General features: G+C 40.7%; 1 protein-coding gene across 17 annotated transcripts in view; it reads right to left on the bottom strand.

The window, feature by feature from the left end:
- ANK3 (ankyrin 3) overlaps window positions 1-18,713 on the bottom strand; it is a 715,857-nt gene that overhangs the window by 44,983 nt on the left and 652,161 nt on the right. For all 17 annotated transcript variants that reach the window (XM_072628881.1, XM_072628882.1, XM_072628896.1 and 14 more), the window contains 6 exons: window positions 7,102-7,313; window positions 4,478-4,685; window positions 3,343-3,439; window positions 2,531-2,759; window positions 775-900; window positions 118-240 (listed from right to left, as the gene is read on the bottom strand). In XM_072628881.1, the coding sequence (XP_072484982.1) occupies window positions 118-240; window positions 775-900; window positions 2,531-2,759; window positions 3,343-3,439; window positions 4,478-4,685; window positions 7,102-7,313 (995 nt within the window). The remainder of the gene's footprint in view (window positions 1-117; window positions 241-774; window positions 901-2,530; window positions 2,760-3,342; window positions 3,440-4,477; window positions 4,686-7,101; window positions 7,314-18,713) is intronic.

The raw sequence follows: 18,713 nt of genomic DNA, 5'->3' as shown, positions 1-18,713 counted from the left end.
ATGTTCCAAAGCAGTCATTCCACAGCTAACATTTCAAGGTCCTACTTCCTTAAGACTAGCGGGAGGGTAGCGGGAGGGAGGGAGGATGTCACATGAAAGCAAAGCAGGAAGAGATACCTTTTTATGTGCTGGAAGGGTGATATTTAAGTTGCAAACTGCTGTCTGGGGCAATCCTTTCGTTGTCTTTGGCTCTTTCAGAAATGACAATCGACCACAGGGCTCTTGGCTCGTGTCTCTGATCTAAAAAAATGTACGTAGTAGACTGTTACTGAAAGAGATTATTAGCAGGGAGGATGTCCATGTGGAAGTTAAGTGTGCTGGGTTGGTGAGGATTTCCAGAAAACCGCCCCCCCCTTTTTAAAAAAGTGGAAGGAAAGGAGAATGGGAGGAACGATGAAATGTCAACCCAGAGAGCCTTGCAGACTCCATGAGAGTCAGAATATCTGAATACCTGTCTAGACTCTACGTCATATGGTTTACATGTACTTTCTTCAAGACAAGGCACACAGAATTCTTTTCTCTAATTATTTAACTTAAGAGATGTGAGTTTGCACATCAGCAATTTGGATGTGACAGAAAAGGTAACAGTGGCTGCTGAAAATTTTGAGCTTGGACACTCACTAAAATAGCCTCCATACGGAAAAGGATAAAGTATAGCACTGGACTACCATTTTTGTAGATGAGACCCATCATAAAGAATCAATAGTACATCTTTCCCTCCTCAAAAATGGAAACATTTTTCCAATCTGAGCACCTCTACTGGGGTTAACTCACCTTGACTGAAAATGGCAGCCTATTCTCTTTGAAAGCATAGAAGTTAAAGACTAACTGATGTCCTCCTTTGGTGAGGGGAGCCAGATTCCCATAACAATCGACATAAATGGGCTTTCCTTCCAGGACCTAGGTTAAAACAAAACCGAAGTTAAACTTCATTCTTTTAGTTTATATCCCTTGTGCCAATCACAGGAACTTTGCGCATGGTAGCCATGCATTTTTTTAAAAAATTGAACTGAGTCAAATAGGGAAACTGAGGCTTGGAGAAAAAAAAGTGACATCCCCAAGATTACACAGTAAGTGTCAAAGTCAGAATTAAAACCCAGGTCACTTCAGTTTAATCACAGGATCAGATTTAGAGCAGGAAAGAATTTTAAAGGTCAATGAGTTCATTTCCTTTATATAGTAGATGGTGAAACTGAGGCACCAAGGGGTTAAGTAACTTGCCTACTCTTCTTTCCATTACACCACAATGATTACCTTGTGATAACCCTAAGAAGCAGATACTTTCAGTATTTTTTAACTCCCATTTTACAGATGGGGAAATAAAAACTCAAAGACATTAAACAATTTGCCCAAGGCCATCCAGCTAATGAATGCCCATTCTACGACTGAAACCCAGATGTGCTGACTTCACAGCTCATTTTGCTATGCTAAGTTTAACTGAAATACATCCTCCTAATAATATAGCATTCTCCATATAGAAAGATGACATGACACACTGACCAGAGAAAGAAAACTGTCTTTTATCCATTCAGAATAGGTTTACCTATATTCTCAGGAATGAGAAACAAACATGAAAAATATTCAGCCATTCCAACCAAAACTGCCATAGGAAGTCTGTTCTGGAAGGCTTTTTTATCATGGTTCACTTAGCAACCATCCCCTGGTAACCTCTGTCCCCCTCCTTTCACAAAGAGCATGCATTTCTAAGATGAGGAAAAGAGAGTAGTTGCAAATATGGCTTATGGCCCCAGAACGGAGCAAAGCAAGCCATCCCGCACAAAGGTGAAAGGCATGATGACGTTGGCCTTCATTAGTATCATCGTTTATGTCTTGGGAAACAGATTTCTTTCTTTAAATCAGCTCTGTACAAGAAGAGACAATAAGGTGACTTGGGCTCCCTGTCACTGGAGGCCTTCATGTTAAGGCTGGATGATGATTTGTCATGTTCTGTATAAGGGTTCCTAGGTGATCACTGATGCGATTCTATATAGGTTCGAATTAACAACCCCTGATGGTCAGTCATTCAGCAAACATTTATTATGTGCCCACTATATGCCAGGCACTCTGCTAAACATGAATGTGCCAACATACACAGAAAGCATTTACTTTTTTAAAAAGAGCATAGGAATAATTTAGTAAAAATACTAATAGGGAACATTTATATTCCTTTAAGGTTTGGAAACAGTCTTCTGCATATTATCACACATATTACTTCACTTGGAAACAACAGGAAATATGGCACAATGGGAAAAGCATTGAATTGGGAATCAAAGGATGACCTCTGACTCTATCTGAATGACCTTGGGCAAGTAACATGGCTTCCTTCGGCCTCAGTTCCCTCACTGTAAAAAGAGGGGAGTAGACTAAGGTCTCAGTTTCATCATGTTTAAAGTGAGGGGCTCCCTTCCAGCTCTATCTATGAGGCTCTGAAGCCATGATTCCAATTATTCACAATTTGTATTTTAAAAGACTCCTCCAAAGTCTAAAGTCTTTGTATAAACACTTTCCCTGTTGGAGGAAGGGGACCCACCTCAATATCTTTGCTTCTCGCTACTTCCTCAAAATTTTCTTGCTGCTCCAAAGTTTTGTCCACTTTATCGTCCGTCATGCAGAAGCAACGTAAGGAAGATTCCAAAGGATCGTTCATTTTGGCAAAAACCACAAACTTGGCCATGTACGGGACACATATTAACTCCCTGTAAAGCTGAGTAGCTAACCCGACAGTTTCCAAAACTTGATGGCAATCCGCAAGCCAAAACCTGAGTGAGTTAAGTACAAAGCCAAGAAATGGAGTTAGGAAATGAAGAATGTGACCTTTGAAAATATTCCCATACTTTTAAAATTAGGAAGCTGTAACAGACAATTCTAGAAAATAATCGTGCACCTTGGGCCAACTTGAACATGAAAGGAATGGAGAGGAAGCTATATTTAATCAAACATGAACCTTCCCAATAATATCATTAAGGAAAAGCTAGGGATTTCTCCTTCTTTCTTTTCTTTCCTATTACAGGGAACTATAAATAATTTTATTCTAAAATTTCTAAAGTTTCTAAATTTCCAAGTTTCTAAAATCATCTTTTTGGGATGAGTAAGATTTTTTTTTTTGATTCGTAGGACACATGCTAATGGTAGCTCCTGTCAAGAAAACTCAGAATTCTGGAATTACACTCTAGCTCCTAAAATTTAAAACCACTTTATACCGATCACATACCATGACCAAAGAGAATAAGACTCTTCCCTGTAGACCTTTACTTTACAAAGATGGCAGCCATACAAGGACTGTAATGCTGCCTACTGTCTTGGACCAATCTCAGCGCTTTCAATTACTCTGTATTTTCATACCTGGCTGAAACATTGGTCGTAAAAGAGACAGAGTCCTTTATGAATGTTAATGGCGTGGTTCCTGTGATGTCTTCCCACTGCGCAGGTGACGTTCCCCCTGAAAAGATGAACGGTAAAGACCTTAGCTTTGTAACAGGGTTACAAAAGTTCACTAACTTACAGTTTTCATTAATCCTTGCTTCCTGTCTTCCCTCTCCCACTTCATGAGGCCAAAGTTATCTGAAGACACTGAAATTGCCAGAAGGATTTGTTTCCCCCCATCTCCACCCCAAATGTCATTGCAGTGCTAGTCACACTGTAAGTGGTCTATTGTAGTCTCCTCCTTATTACAGTAGAGTCTGAGAAGGGCTTCACAACCAGGGCCAGAAGAGAATAGTGATCCCGTTTACAAATTATTTGAGCACTGAGGCAGCTAGGTGGTACAGTAAACAGAGCGCTAGATCTGGAGTCAGGAAGACTTGAGCTCAAATCCAACCTCAGACACTTACTAATAACTACATGATAATTCACCTAACCTCTGCCTGCCCCAATTTTCTAGTCAGTAAAATGGGGATAATACCAATCCCTATTTCCCAGGGTGGTTGTGAGCATGAAATAAGGTAATGCTTGTAAAGTGCCTTGCAAACCTCAAAATGCTATCTATTATTGTTATTTTTGCTGCGGTTGTTAATGGGTAACTACACTCTGACCAGGGTAAATAGTGAAGCCCTGTGTTGATCATATATGACGTCCACAACAAAATGCCTTCCCCACTATACCTTCTACTTTACCAAGATGGTAGCTGTATGAAAATTCTACTGTTGCCCACTGCCTGAGCACAAGTATCAGTGATCTCACTGAACTTAGAGACTTGTCACTTTGGAAGGACAACATGAGGGGACAAATGAGAGACCACAAGGAGTCAGACCAATGAGGAGGCTATTATAATGGTCTATGTGAGGAAGGATGACCAACAGTGGGATGTAGTATCAAAACAGGGGGAGTACAAGGTACAGATGTGAGCGATTTCATGGAAGCATGACCAAACCCACAAGACCAGGCCTTTGGACTGGAGACTCTCCAGTGCCTTGCAGCAACATTAACCATCCCTGTAAATGCACACAGAAGAATGAATACTATATCGACTGAGTCAGACCTGTAATGCTACAGAGAAGGCGCAGGTTGGGTGTGGTGTCTCCTTTGTAGCCATTTGCTACACCTTCTCCTGAGGGTGGAGGCACCGGAATGGTCATCGTTATTGGTTTATGGAATTTTCTTCTTCTTGGCTCCACAGTGACAATCGGACTAAAAGTTGCTTTATTTCCAAGGATTTTTTTCACAATTTCTTCTGGAACAGGCTGGGCCTAAAGACAGAGAAAGTATATTACACAAATGAGGAAATTGTTTGTTAAGTACAATGTTTGCATCCTCCCCAGCTTTCCTTAAAGGGAAGGAGAAAGGATTGATTGTTAATTGCTTTTCTTGGCAAGGAAAGAGAGGGGAAACAAGATCTGTGATTTCCCTGCTAATGAAGCCTGTTCTGAGATTTAAAGTCTTAGAGCTGATGACAGATTAAGTGACTTGCCCAGGCTCATACAGCCAGTATGTGATTAAAAGCAACCTGGGTCTTCTTGGCTCCCTAACCACTACGGCATACTGCCTTTCTTTTGGTTCTAGGTTGAATACCCAGAGACAACCAATCTATTTGCTAATTAACCTAAGCTAGTTTGTGAATCAGACAAACTGAGAATGGGGCCAGTTTGTTTGTTCCATGGTTTCTACAGTATGAAGGGTAATCATGATAATGGGGCTTCATAAGACACCTTACAAAGAATGGTTTTGTGACTTTTAAGACTTTTAAATATGCAGAACGTCTCAGAGGTATCACAAGGACAAGTTTTACAAGTGGAATAATTAAGACATTCAGAGGTAAAGTAACTCAAAGCCGTTCAGATTCTAAAGGGGTGAAATACAATTCTGGTCTACCTGATCTAGCCTCCCCCATCTGCCTTCTCTTCCTACTTTGGCAAAATCATTGTAACTATTTGATTCTAGGGCAATGTAATGAAAATCTTATCAATGAAAGTATAAACTTAAAGCGGTTTTCTTCAGTTCTCTTGTTAGTGAAAATTCCCCAAATTATTTGTGGCCAGAAATGAAGAATGGCCCATAGGTAACAAATGGAAATTGATCTGACTCAAAAAATGAGCAGGAATTCATATTGATAATTATTTAAAAATTGCTAAATTCTTGAAATAGATTGGTTAATTAATTTCTCTATTAAGCCAGAAAGAAATTTTAGCTTCCTTAGCTGAAGACATACAAGAAAGGCCATTCTTGCCAAGGATCTCTCTTGATCTTGCCAGGCCAGGGGTGGGTGCTTCTGCCACAGCCTACTAAAACTAACTCTAGGTTAGAAAGTATCTATGTTGTATCTACTTCAGTGTGTACATGTTTTTTCCCCCAGTAGCACGGTTTATTAGTAGATCATTTCATTTTATTTCCAGTATCACGGTGCCTGATACATGGTAGACTTTTAAGTAATCCTTGTGGATTGATCAATATTTCTAACCAGTTTTCTTTATCAAAAAGATTCAACTTGGTTTGAACAGAAACCAGAATTTCTAGGTAATTTAAACAAAACACAAATGGCAAACCACTGCAGTTTCATTGGCAAGAAATCCCCAAATGGGGTCACAAAAAATTGGACATGACTAAAATGTCTGAACAATTGAGCTTTCAAAGGTCAGTATTTAGACTATCATCTAGGACGTAAGAGAAAACATATCATTGTTTGAAAGGTCCCACACTTTCTAACTTCAAAACTTGGGCTGTGGCTTTATCACCTTTCACTGGAAGCCAACCAAAAATGGTCAATATTAAGCACCGGAGAAGGCACTGGGTATAGAGACAAAAGTGAACCCATTCCTGCCCTCAAGGAGCTGCATGGAAGGAACCACCAAGCTTCTTTGTATGTTCAGTGCTTATATGAGACTTTGTACTAGGCTACCCCATGGTGAGTGGAAGTCCAGTCTCTGACCCTACCTCTGACACATACTGGCTGTGAGAACCTGGGCAACCTCAGGGCTCCTGGAAACTGACTACCTAATAGTCTAAGATGCTGACCTGTGTAGGTACAGGAAGTGTCCTCACCTGGAAGCGCCTTTTATCAATGAAAGCACAGACCTATTCCCATCCCCCAAGAACTACTGTAGACATCTAGGTGGTATAATGGATAAAGAGAGTGTCTGATTTGGAATCACAAGACCCAAGTTCAAATCTCTGCCTCAGACATTTACCAGCTATCTCACTGCGGGCAAGTCAACTTTCCTTCCTGCCTGAGTTTCTTCATCTGGAAAAATAAGAGTACCTACCTCTTGAGGTTATTGTAAGAATCAGACAAGACAGCATGTATAAAGAGCTCTGGCACCATAAAGCTATCAATTCTATTTACTATTATTATTGTTTATTATTAGAGTTTCCTCCTGAAATTACTTTGTATCTACAGTGTAGATGCTGTCTCCCCTGATGGGATGTAAACTCTAAGAGGGCAGGAACTGTCTCCTTTTTGTCTTTGTCTCTCAAGCACCCAGCCTAATGCCTGGCACACACAATAGATGCTTGGTGATTGATCAATTTTCCACAGAGTACTTCAAGTTAGATACCTGCAGCAACCCACAACCTGGCCTTATGGGTCAATAAGCAGACACTATCAGACTCTACTGTTTCCAGGACAATCTATCACTTAACACAAAATGAGTGCACAGGCGCCAGGGTTACCTGGAGGCCCACACGGATCCTTTTGGTCAAAGCACCCTCGGGAAAGGATGCTTGAACCAGGGGCACGGTGGTGCTGCTCAGGATGCCCCCTTCTGGACCGATCTGGTTGCTCTCCTGCTTGATCCGTGAGACCACCGCAAAGTACTGGGGAAAATCCTTTGTGATAATCCTACAGATGCGCTTCCTTCCCAACTCTTCTGGGCTATCCAGCTCTGAAAGAACAAGAAAATAAAAATATTGGAGGCATCTAAGCTAGAAGAGACCTCAGAGATCCCTAAAACTGGAAACAGCTCTGAGGCATGCGATAGCGAGCCTGTTCTGTAACCAAGAAGCACAGGGCCTTGAAGCAAGGTACCACTTTGTGAATGAACCGTGTTGATCTCTCACCCCCTAATTTGTCCTGACCTTCCAAAAAAGGATGAATGAGGCAGAAGGAAGGCTCAGTGGTACCAGTGCAAGCTTTGGAGTCAGAGGAGCCAAGTCCAAATCCCAGCTCCATCACTTACTACCAGGATGACCTTGGGTAAGCCACTTACTTCACTGCCCTGGTCATTGGTTTTTTTCACAAAGAATGAGGAGTTAAACTAGTTGACTCCTAAGGTAACTTCTAGCTCTGAGTCTATGAACCCTGGAACCTATAAGAAAGGCTCTGAGGTCACAGCAGAGAAGGTCTAAGGACTCGAATGAATATGAGTATTTCTCTAACTAAATTTCAAAACCTCAATTAAATAAAGATGATCAGTAGCCTGCCATAAAGCTGACATGTTAGACTGCCATTCTTTAATTACTATGGCACATTACATGGCATGTCCAACTGGGAGGCCAGAAGACCTGATCAAGACTCACTCTGACTCCTCTCTAAGACATACTTTATTAGCTTTGTGATGCTGAGAAAGCTACTTAACCTCCCAACTTCAGTTTCCTCATCTGTAAAACCAGAATGATAGCACTGATACTTCACAGGGTTTGTCAAGATCAAAGGAGACCCCTAAAGCATCCTGCAGACCTTAAAGGACCATACAAAAGCTAGATTTTATCATTATTACTGCAGTCTCAGATCCCCAGGTCTCATGAAAGGTCCAGAGTTCTCAGTTTTAATGAAAGTTTATCAGTTATCAGACCTTAAGGAGTGATGACCACATTCATTCTAATTGTCATCTAAACTTAGTTTGATACATTGCTTGAGGCAAGTGGGAAAAGCAGTTGCATCTCTCTGTGTCTCTGTCTCTGTCTCTCCCCATCTCTGTATCTGTCTCTCTGGAATATTTACAGATTATAGGTATAGAGTTGAAAGAAACCTTGGAAATCAGAGTCTAAAGGTTAAGGGATTCATATAAGGTCACATAATTATTAAGTAGCAATGCAGGAATGCAAGCCAAAATCTTGCATCCCAATGCCCAGCACAGTGTCCAACACACAAAAAGACAGTAACACACCTAAACCTCATGGACTTCTTGTAGGGATCCAAAGAGATAACACAGATAAAGCATTATCTAAATCCAGTGCTCTTTCCACTCTACCATCCTGGTCCTTCCCTCCTTCAACCTTTTATCCCTCTTTCCTCCTTTTGTGTGTTTCTTTATTCTTTCTGTTCTGATCAGTCCTGATCTCCTATCCCAAAGGAAACTGGGGGCAAGTCTTCCCTTGTCCCAGGAGAGAGAATAGGAAAGTAAGAGAGGAATACTGTGTTGACTTAAATGTTAATCAGAAAGGGAAGCTGACGATACATTCTAGGCCAGAGGAAAAAGGAGAAGTAGCAGAGAAAGCTAAGTTCTGGAATGGGTAAGAAACAAAAGAGCCAGAGGGAAGCAGGGACCAATGTCAGACTGATTTATTAGAAATGAAAAAAAGGAAGTTGGCATGAATGAGATAATCATGAAATAAGAATGGTCATAAAGAAAAATACTTCCCCGAACAGATGGGAGGAAAGTGAAAAATGCGATAAAAGGTGATGGGAGGGAAATGAGTGTAAAACAGAAGGGTTCTATACTGATCAAAAAGGAATTAGAGGAAAAAAAAATAGAGAGTAGAGGTGTGTAACACGTGGACCACAACATTCCTGAACATGGCCCAGGCCAGATTAAAATGTCATCAGGAAATAGCAAAATGAATAAAGACACAATAGAACATAAATAATACTATATTTTGGAACCAAGTCAACATGCAGCCCACAGGAATCCTTATGCTTGGATCATTTCTGTTTGAATTTGACATTGCTGATATAGGGTCATTTAGAGGAGTGAGTGATTACAACTTAGTAATAACTGAAGAGCTCGCATTTTGCAATCAGGGAAACAAAAATTTACTGCTTAAAAGTTACAGTTATTAAATGGAAGAACTGGACTGGTCACATCTGGATCCACATTCTGTGTTATTGTTAATCATGTTTTACCCAGACAATATGCTCTTTTGTTATGAGGAGAGGCTAGAAATGTGAGCATGTTATCAGCCAGTCAAATGGTCTGTGACTACTTAATGAAGTATAATTATTACATAGCATCCAATCAACAACTGATATTTATAGCCCAATTCCTGATTTATTTGATCTGGAGTTTTTAAACTGTGATTTCACCAGTGTGGGGATCTCCTTCCATGGACAGTCCCTGTACCCATGCAGACCAGTCACTCCTACGTAACTAAGTTTTAAGTAAAGAGCCAGCTTGGGGCAGCTAGGTGGTGCAATGGATAAAGCACTGGCCCTGGGGTCAGGAAGACCTGAGTTCAACTCCAGACACTTACTAGCTGTGTGACCCTGGGCAAGTCACTTACCAACCCCTCCGCCCACCAAAAAAAAAGGCCAGATGCCTGGGAAAAGGTAAGGGACTTATTCAAGGTCACAAAGCCTTTGGTCAAAGGCAGAATTTGAACTTGGGTCTTCTCAATTCCAAGGCCAGACTTCCATCCATTAAGCCAAGCTGCCTCTCAGTTACTCTTTTTACCTTTAATTATTCAATTAATATTGATGATTCAATGCTGTGTTTGGGGGGGCTTAGACATTTAGGGCTTCAACTCTATCAGAGGCAATAAATTAAGGTGAACTGGAGAAGCAAGTCATCATTATACAAATTATCCACCAGAGGATCCTGGGTGGCCCTCAGAGAAGGAGGTTCTAGGAATCCACCAGCATCTCCTAGAATGAGGAGGCAACTTGAACAGCACCAGGTGTGGTGTTGGAGGACCAAGGTCTGAATCCTGCCTCTGACATTTGGTATTCGTGTGACCCTGGGCAAGTCACCTCGCCTGCGGAGCCTCGACCTTTCTCTGTCAGGCTGACAAGAACGTCAATTAGACCAATCAGTAACTGATAATAAGTGAATAACACATGTTTATTGACTGAGTGACTGATTCGAGGCAAGTCACTTAACTTTTGGGCTTCACTTTTCTCATCAGAGTAAATTGCCCCTAAGATCCTGGCCAGCTCTCTAGGAGAAGAATAAAAGCCTGCTAGAGAGAAACAAAAGGAAAGGAGCAGAGGAGGGAGAGAATGAGAGATGCTAGCAAAGGAGAAAGGACAAAGGGCATCGACTTGGAGCTGGGAGGGACCTTAGAAGTGACCCAGACCCCTCACCACATCTGACATAGATGGAGGCAGTGCTGACGTTCAAAGTTACACAGAGAAAAAGCAAGAGAAGCGGAATTCTAACCCAGGTCTTCTGACCCAAAACCAGGACTCTTACCACTAGACCATGCTGTCTTCATAGAATTTTAGAAAAAAAAAGTTAAGTAAAAATAAATTAAGACTTTTAAAAAAATTATTATTTCTTCTTGATTGAACAAATATTCATGAATTAAGTCCAGGCAGAACACTGGTCGAGATACTGGGGAAATAATAAATGTCAGACACAGAGTCTAGCGTAGAGATTGTCCATATACACAAATAACAAAAACCACGCCACATGTCAAGTGTTCAGCACAGACACCGCACTTGGGAAACACAATTTCATTCATTCAAGTACAAAACAGAGAAACCAGGAAAGTGTTGCCCATGGCTCAAGGCTAGATTAGGGACAGGGACAGCCGGGATGTGTGATTTCATTGGCACAGGGGACTTTGAAGCCCAATGCGAACAAGCACCTTCTATGCAACTCACAGTCTTAGAGAACTGGCAAATTTACCAATAGTCACATGACTAGTATGTGGCATAGGTGAGATTTGAATCCAGGACTTCCTCAGTCTGAAGCCATTTCTCTAACCACTATGTCTCAAGCAGAAATACACTGGAAGTAGCAGAGCTTTGAAGGGTAGATGGCAATTTAGCAGGCAAAGAGAGAGACGGAAGGATACTTGAGGCAAAGAGAAACAAAATGGCGCAGCACCCAAGCAAAAACTGGGGTGCCTTCACTGGATTGGTCATGCGTCAGATCTGTGCATTTAACTTGCAATTGTAGCAGGTTAAATAGGCATTCCTTCAATCTGTATTTTAACCTAATATAACTGAGCTTTTGTAAGTAACAGAAAGACTCTTGACCACACCAGAAATCAGTCTCTTCACACCAGATTTCCAGAACCAAGAAACATTACTTAACTTTATAAACTTTGTACATAAAGAATTGATGACCCTCAAAGTAAGTAGGTCCCTTTGATGTGGTGTATTGTGGGGATACACTCTCCTAGAGCAAGGAATTCTTAACCTGAGCTGCATTGATCACCAACGGTTCCATGGATAGATTTCTGGGTGCCATGAACTCAGACAGGAGAAAGTGACATCTTTATTTTCACTAACCTCTAATTGAAATTTAGCATTTCGGTCAATTATGTATGTAACTGACCAAATACAGTTCTGAGAAGTGATCCAGACTTCACCAGACTGCCGAACATGACACACAGAAGGTTAAATATCTGTCTTGGAAAAATGCCTGCCACAGTTCCCATAATGGGCCATACCGCCCCTTGGGGGATGCTGGAACGATGTGGGACACAGCAAGTCCTAGTACTTTGAAATGATGCAAATTTGAAAAAAACTGTTAAAGGGTTAAAGAAAATAGATTTGGAGGGGGTGCTGGGTAATTTCTTTTTTATTTTTAGGGCAAATAAATTTGAGAACCTCTGCCTACACCCAGAATCTTTATTGATTCTTTTTTCCTTTTCAGACATAAATAATACACCTCTCCTTTCAAGGGGTTGGCTCTCTGGCAGGAAACTTTGGTTCATCAACCTTAATAAGCTAATAGATATGGATGTGTTACATCCCCTGAGAAAAAGAGACATCTTTTAATAGGAACCTAATGCAAAATGCCTTAACCTTAAAGGAACAACGTTTACTTTGAGTCTAAGCCTGTGATTTTCTTGCTGTAAGGAATTAACAGTGGGAATTCCCCAGTTCTAGAGCAAGTCAGTGGAGGAGATATTTGAGGATGGGATATGTTGGACCTTGAAGAACCCTCCAAATCATACCATGTAGCCTACCTTACTTAAAGATGCACACAGCACCAGTCCTGAGTTTAAGGATAAAGAGAAACAATTTCTTTATTTCAAAAACATTCTACTATTCTATTTACTTTTCAGTTGATATGCACTTATTAAGTGCCTACTATTACGTGCCTAACACTGTGCTAGATACTGTTAAGTGCTGGGGATTCAAACAAAGACAAAAGAACCCACCCCTTCTCCCAAGAAACTCACAATGTAATATGTTTTAAAGTGTTTGTTCAGGGAAAGGATTCACATTATTCAAATATCTTCTTGACCCCTCCCAACTACCCACTCCACCCACAACATATACACATCAAACTAGGTAACTAAGCACAGTGGCATGAAGCATGATTTCTCCATTTTCCTCCTTGATTTTGCCATAAAACAAGAGCGATGAGGCAGAGGGAGCATGGAGCCTCAGGATTTCACTGGTAATTGTAAACAGGTAGCTAATGGTCTGCCTTCATTGAATGGAACCAAAGGCACAATGAAAAGCTCCTCTAAAGGTTGTTTGACACCAAGCAGCTCCAGTCTGAAGTTTATGTGTGTTTGCTTGTGTAAATTTTTGTCCAGTTGTTTCAGTCATGTCTGAGTTTTTTGTGACCTCGAGTTTTTCGTTTGTTTGTTTTTTTAAGGTGGGGTGATTCTTGGCTGAGATACTGGAGCAGTTTGCCATTTCCTTCTCCAGCTCATGATGAGAAAATTGAGGCAAACAGGGTGAAGTAACATACCCTGGGTAACACAGCTATTAAGTGTCTGAGGCTGGATTTAAACTCATGAAGATGAGTCTTCCTGATTCCAAGTCCAGTGCTCTATGTGTTGTGCCACCCAGCTACATCCAGATATAGTTATAACTATATAAAAATATACACATGCATACATATGCATTTGCACACACACACACACACACACACACACACACACACACACACACACACACACACACACACACTCCAGAATGATTCTGAGTCTGGGGAAAAGCTTAGGATGGTAAGAAGGATTCCAATTTATATGTTTTGTGAGAATGTGGATTAGATTAAATAATGGCTGATGACAGTTGAAATTTAGTCCCAAAGGGATTTGACTGTACCTACCATAAACAAAATCTCAATTAGAAAAGATGAGAGACATCATTTGTCCAAACAAGAATGTCCCCCACAGCATGGTTGACAAGTGGCCATCACACTCAATGACCCACTGGATGAACTCTTTTACTGGGCATTAAATTTTTGGAGAGCTCCAATTTGGGGTTGGGAGGAGTTCCTCCTTATGTCCAGTTGAAATCTGACTCGCTGCACTTCACTGATTGCTTCCAGTCTTGTGCTTTGGGGTCTAGTCATCCACACATTGATCACTACTACATTTTTTTCCCCAGAGGATGCTAATTCTCTGTAGCTATGGAATACAGCAAGGAGGAAAAGGTCACTACAACAGTCAGTGGCTAGATATAAGGATGAACTTTTTGATCACAAGAGGTAAACAACATTAAAATAGGCAACCCAAGACACTGCACTCTCTTCCCCTCAAGGACTATGGAGAGGAAACAGAGTGACCCCTTTTAAATGGCCTATGCAGTTCCCCTACCTAGAAGGAGGGCTCTGGATCCTCAGAACTTTGAAGTTACCACAGTACATGCTCCATAATGGTGACAAAAACTGAGTATTAAGAAAAAGGAAGAAGATTCCAGGAGAGTGAACAGGTTTAGACACCCAGGTGAGAAGTACACAAAATCTCATGAATGTGAAATTCTATAAATGTGAACTTGATACCAACACTACCCAAGGTCTTTGTAAATACCTGCACTTCCACATATGTCGGACATATCAGCCATGCTCAGTCTATGAGAACAAAGCCTGTCCAATCATGTTAAACCTTCCTTGATCTCCTTTTCTTAACCTCTCCCTCCCTGGACCAATTCTCTCTTCTGCTCAAGCCTTCAGTGATCATCTTTATGCAAATCAACTGGCCAACCTTTCTTAAGGCCCACGTATGTGCAAGGTGACCAGCGAGGCCTTGGGGCTGCAGTAACACAGCTGGGACAACCCCTGACTTCAAGAAGTTAGCATTCAACTTATCTCCACCTCCATTGCCGCCCCAGCCTTTCACTGAGCAGCTCCTCCAGATGTACTCTTGGTATCCCAAACTCAACATGTCCTAAACAGAATTTGTCTCCCACACAGAACCTGCCCACTTTTCCAGCACCTCCCTTTCTGTGGATAGCATCAGCATCTTTCCAGTCTCTCAGGTTTGAAAACCTCAGAGATCTGACTCCTTTTTCTATATCCCTGTTCCTCCCCCCAATCCAATCAATTGCACAATCTCACCAAGTCTATTTCCATGATATCTTTCCAATCTTCTATTACCAACACCCAACCCTCTAGCTTGGAATCAAAGAGTTGGAAAGGATCTCAGCATTAATCTGGTGCAACCCACACCCAAAAAGCAATCACCAATGTAACAATACATCATTTCACTATTAGAATAGTGGCCTAGAACTCAGCAGTCTCCCTAACCCCAGTCTTTTCCCTCTCAAAGGTCTTTTCCTTCTCAACCTGGTCCTGCTGCTTAAGGTAATCTTAACATACTGTTCTGATCATATTACTCAGAAATTTCCCTATTGCCCAATGAATAAATTGTGAGTTTCTTATTCTGGCATTCAATGCCACATACAATCTGTTCCTAGCCACCCTTTCAGTTGTAAGATACTCTACACACTGGCCAAATCGGACTATGTATGACTGTTTGGGAGCAGAAGACTTCCAGGAGTTGGTGAGAAGTAAGTTGGCTAAGAGCTTTGAGGATTTTAAAATAAGAAAAATGTATTTTATATGTGTCTATTTACCATCTAGATTATTGAGTCCAATGTGAATCCACATCGGTCTCTTTACCAACTCTTGTCTCATTAGAACTGGTTTTCTTTGTAACTTTTGAATTTCATTCTTATCAGTTTTCCATCCCTCCAAGGATGACTTCCTAGAAATTTAGTTGACCTCTCCTTGCTCTGAACCCTTGGAAATCTGTCCTCCTGAAATTCATGCACATGTCAGATCAGGCCCAGCTCTCCTCTCCTCCATCACAAATTCTTGGAGGGGGTGGGGGAGTTGTTTCCACCCTAACAATAATCTCCTTCACATTATTAAGACTCAGATCCCTGAGTATCCCTTCAGATCCTTCCTGGGGAAGGAGGAAAATTATCAAGGCAGTTCAAGGAAGCATTACCCGCTCTCCTCTTAGCACAGAAAAAACTCAAGCACATGCCAGGATAACAGAAGTTCCCCATCACACCATGCCTCTATGTGTAAGGACACACTTGTCATCTGTTTCCTAAGCTCTCTTTCCCCTCTTGGGTCCAGGTGGTCTACTATTTTTGTTTCTGTATACATTGGTCTTTCCTCAAATGTTCCATTATGTCTGTTACTCCCATTCCTGAATTTCCTCTGTCCTTCGTAACATGCGATTTCTTTTGAATAAAATACATTCTTTCACAGAGATATTCTGGGCACATCTCTCATCCCATCAAGTCTCAGGGATATATTCTAGCTCATCTTCTTTGTTAGGTCTCAATGCTACTCAGCTTAGTAGAGCTGGGATTTCACATGAGGCTTCTGCCCATTTTTTATCAGGAAATACCACATCACTCAGCTAGCCTGGGGCCCAAAGGGTCATTATTTATTAGGGAAATTGCTTCAGATTTCTGACACAAAGTCCAGAAGCTGATGGGAATATCACCTACTATTTGAGGTTAATTATTATTACTCCCTCCACCTCCACTTTAACTGGTCAAGTAAAATAACATGGTTTTTATTTTATTTACTTTGTATTTAATAATGATCATAAAAGCTACCATTTAAATACAGTTTGGAAAGTGTTCTTTCCATGTTACCTCTTTTGATCCTTACAGAAACCCTGTAAGGTGCATTCTATAATTATCCCCATTTTATAGATCAGGAAACTAAGGCTAAAAGAGGTTAAAGTGAATTTTCTAGGGTCACACAGCTAGCAAGTGTCTGAGGTGACATTTAAACTCAGGTCTTCAAGACTCTAAATCCATTCCATGCATGTTGGTGCCACCCAGTGGCCTCCAGGGTGTATCTACTCTTGAACTTTCTACCAGCGTTCATTTAAGTTCTGCGACTGCTTACCAGTTTAGTACTGGAGGCCCTACACAGTTTTCAGGAAGTTTACATTTTCCTCTCCCTCAACAAAACCTATTCATTAGCAAATATTCTTTAGAAAGTAGGGTAAGTGCTGGATTCGGAATCAGAGTTTGTAGGGTCAAATCTCACTTGCACCAGTTACCACTGGAGTGATCTTGGGCAAGGATACTTGTACACTTCACTTCTCTGGCCTCAGTTTCTTCATTTCTTAAATAAAGGATTAGACTAGACAACATCCCTTCCAACCTTCAATCATAATTCTATGACTCTATGGAAATGTTTAAGACAATGGGTTTAAGTCAAAGTAGGATTTTGTTGTGGCTCTTCTTTTGGGATCTGGTGGTGGGAAGGATTGAGGGCTGGTGTTTGGATGCCTGGGGAAGAGAAGGTTATTTTGGACGGACATCAGCCCTGGACTGGGAATTACAAGAGTGAATTGAATTACTCATGTAACTGTGGACAAACTCTTTAATCTCCTTAGAGAGATTATATATAAGTTATATGTATATATATGTATTTTGTTATTATATGTAATTTATATTATATTATGTGTAATAATATAATATGTAGTATGTTAAATACAAAATTATATACAATATAGGTATTATATCTATAACATAGATGTTATTTATCTATACATCTACACATATACTCATATACATACAAATACATATATACACATACATACACATATTTTATTTATGCACACACATACACACACACACACACATACACACACACCCTAACCCTAAATGCCCTAACCTTAAATACACACACAGATACACAACAAGAGAGGGTTGAACCTCATGACCACTGAGCTCCCTCAGAGTAGGGTTTAAGGTTCCTTTCTTAAATGCTAGGACTGATACTGCTTATTTTCAGATTAGAATGTTCCAAAGTTGTTCTGCTCCTTCTCCACTAGGTGGCATCACAGAGTTACAGATGCCATCTCAGAATGGCCATCTCCAATTGAGATGCCCATGACTGGCCATTCTCTGATCGTTGACAAGGGCAAACTCTAATTGGATGAGCTACACGGTAAAAAAACAAAACAAAAATACACAAACAAAACAGGGCCTGGGAATATCTTCATTTGCTCTTTGCTCCAATACAGGCCCAAGCTAAAAATATGAAACACAATGTAGATGTACCCTAAGGGATGTTGAGGTAGCAATGATTTCTTGACCTTTCCAGGATGCAAATAAGAGCATATTTCAGAGAGAAGAAACCAGACAAGTGGATTATCCCACAAACCAAAAAATAAATCAATAAATCAAATAAACCTCCAGCATCCAGCATTTGATAAATGCTCAATATGGGCTGGGTCAGGCCTGGGATACAAATAAAAGAATGACAAAAATTCTTACTCTCTAGGAGCACATCAAGCAGAGAGAGAACTCCAATTAATCAAGCAACAATCATTGCTTAAATTATTGTGCTAGATGCTTATCAACTGCAGAACATCTGAACAAGGTATGGCATGATTGGGATGGATGGAATACTATCGTGCTGTGGGAAATGATGAGGGGGGTAGTTCCAGAAAAACAGGCCAAGACCTACATGGACTGATGTAAAGAGAAGTGAGAACTGGCAGATCACTGAGCATACTAACAGTAACATTGCTGTGATGATCAATTGTGAAAGACTTGGCTACCCTGATCAATACAATGATCCAAGACAATCTTAAAGGATGCATGATGAAAAAATGTTATTCACCTCCAGAGAGAGAACTGATGAACTATGAGTGCCACTTCTTTTGCCTTTTTTTTTTCTGTGATATGGTTAATACAGAAATGTTTTACATGATTTGATATATATAACTGGTATATGTTTGTCTTTTCAGTGGGTAGAGGAGGGTTGAGAGGGAAAATGAACTCAAAATTTAAAAAGAAAAGAATGCTAAAAAATAATAAATTTGAAGGAAAAAAGGATTCATCTACCCCACAAGTGGTTACAGATTTCAGAGACATGATTTCTAACATCCATGTTTAGGGTCTCGCAGTCTAACCTTCCTTTTCCCATCAAAGACAGATCCACTGGGTC

Source organism: Notamacropus eugenii, chromosome 1 (assembly GCF_028372415.1).
Source record: "Notamacropus eugenii isolate mMacEug1 chromosome 1, mMacEug1.pri_v2, whole genome shotgun sequence".
Classification (NCBI taxonomy): domain Eukaryota; kingdom Metazoa; phylum Chordata; class Mammalia; order Diprotodontia; family Macropodidae; genus Notamacropus; species Notamacropus eugenii.
Note: the sequence above shows the minus strand (reverse complement) of the source record. Positions and strands in the feature narration are given on the sequence as shown.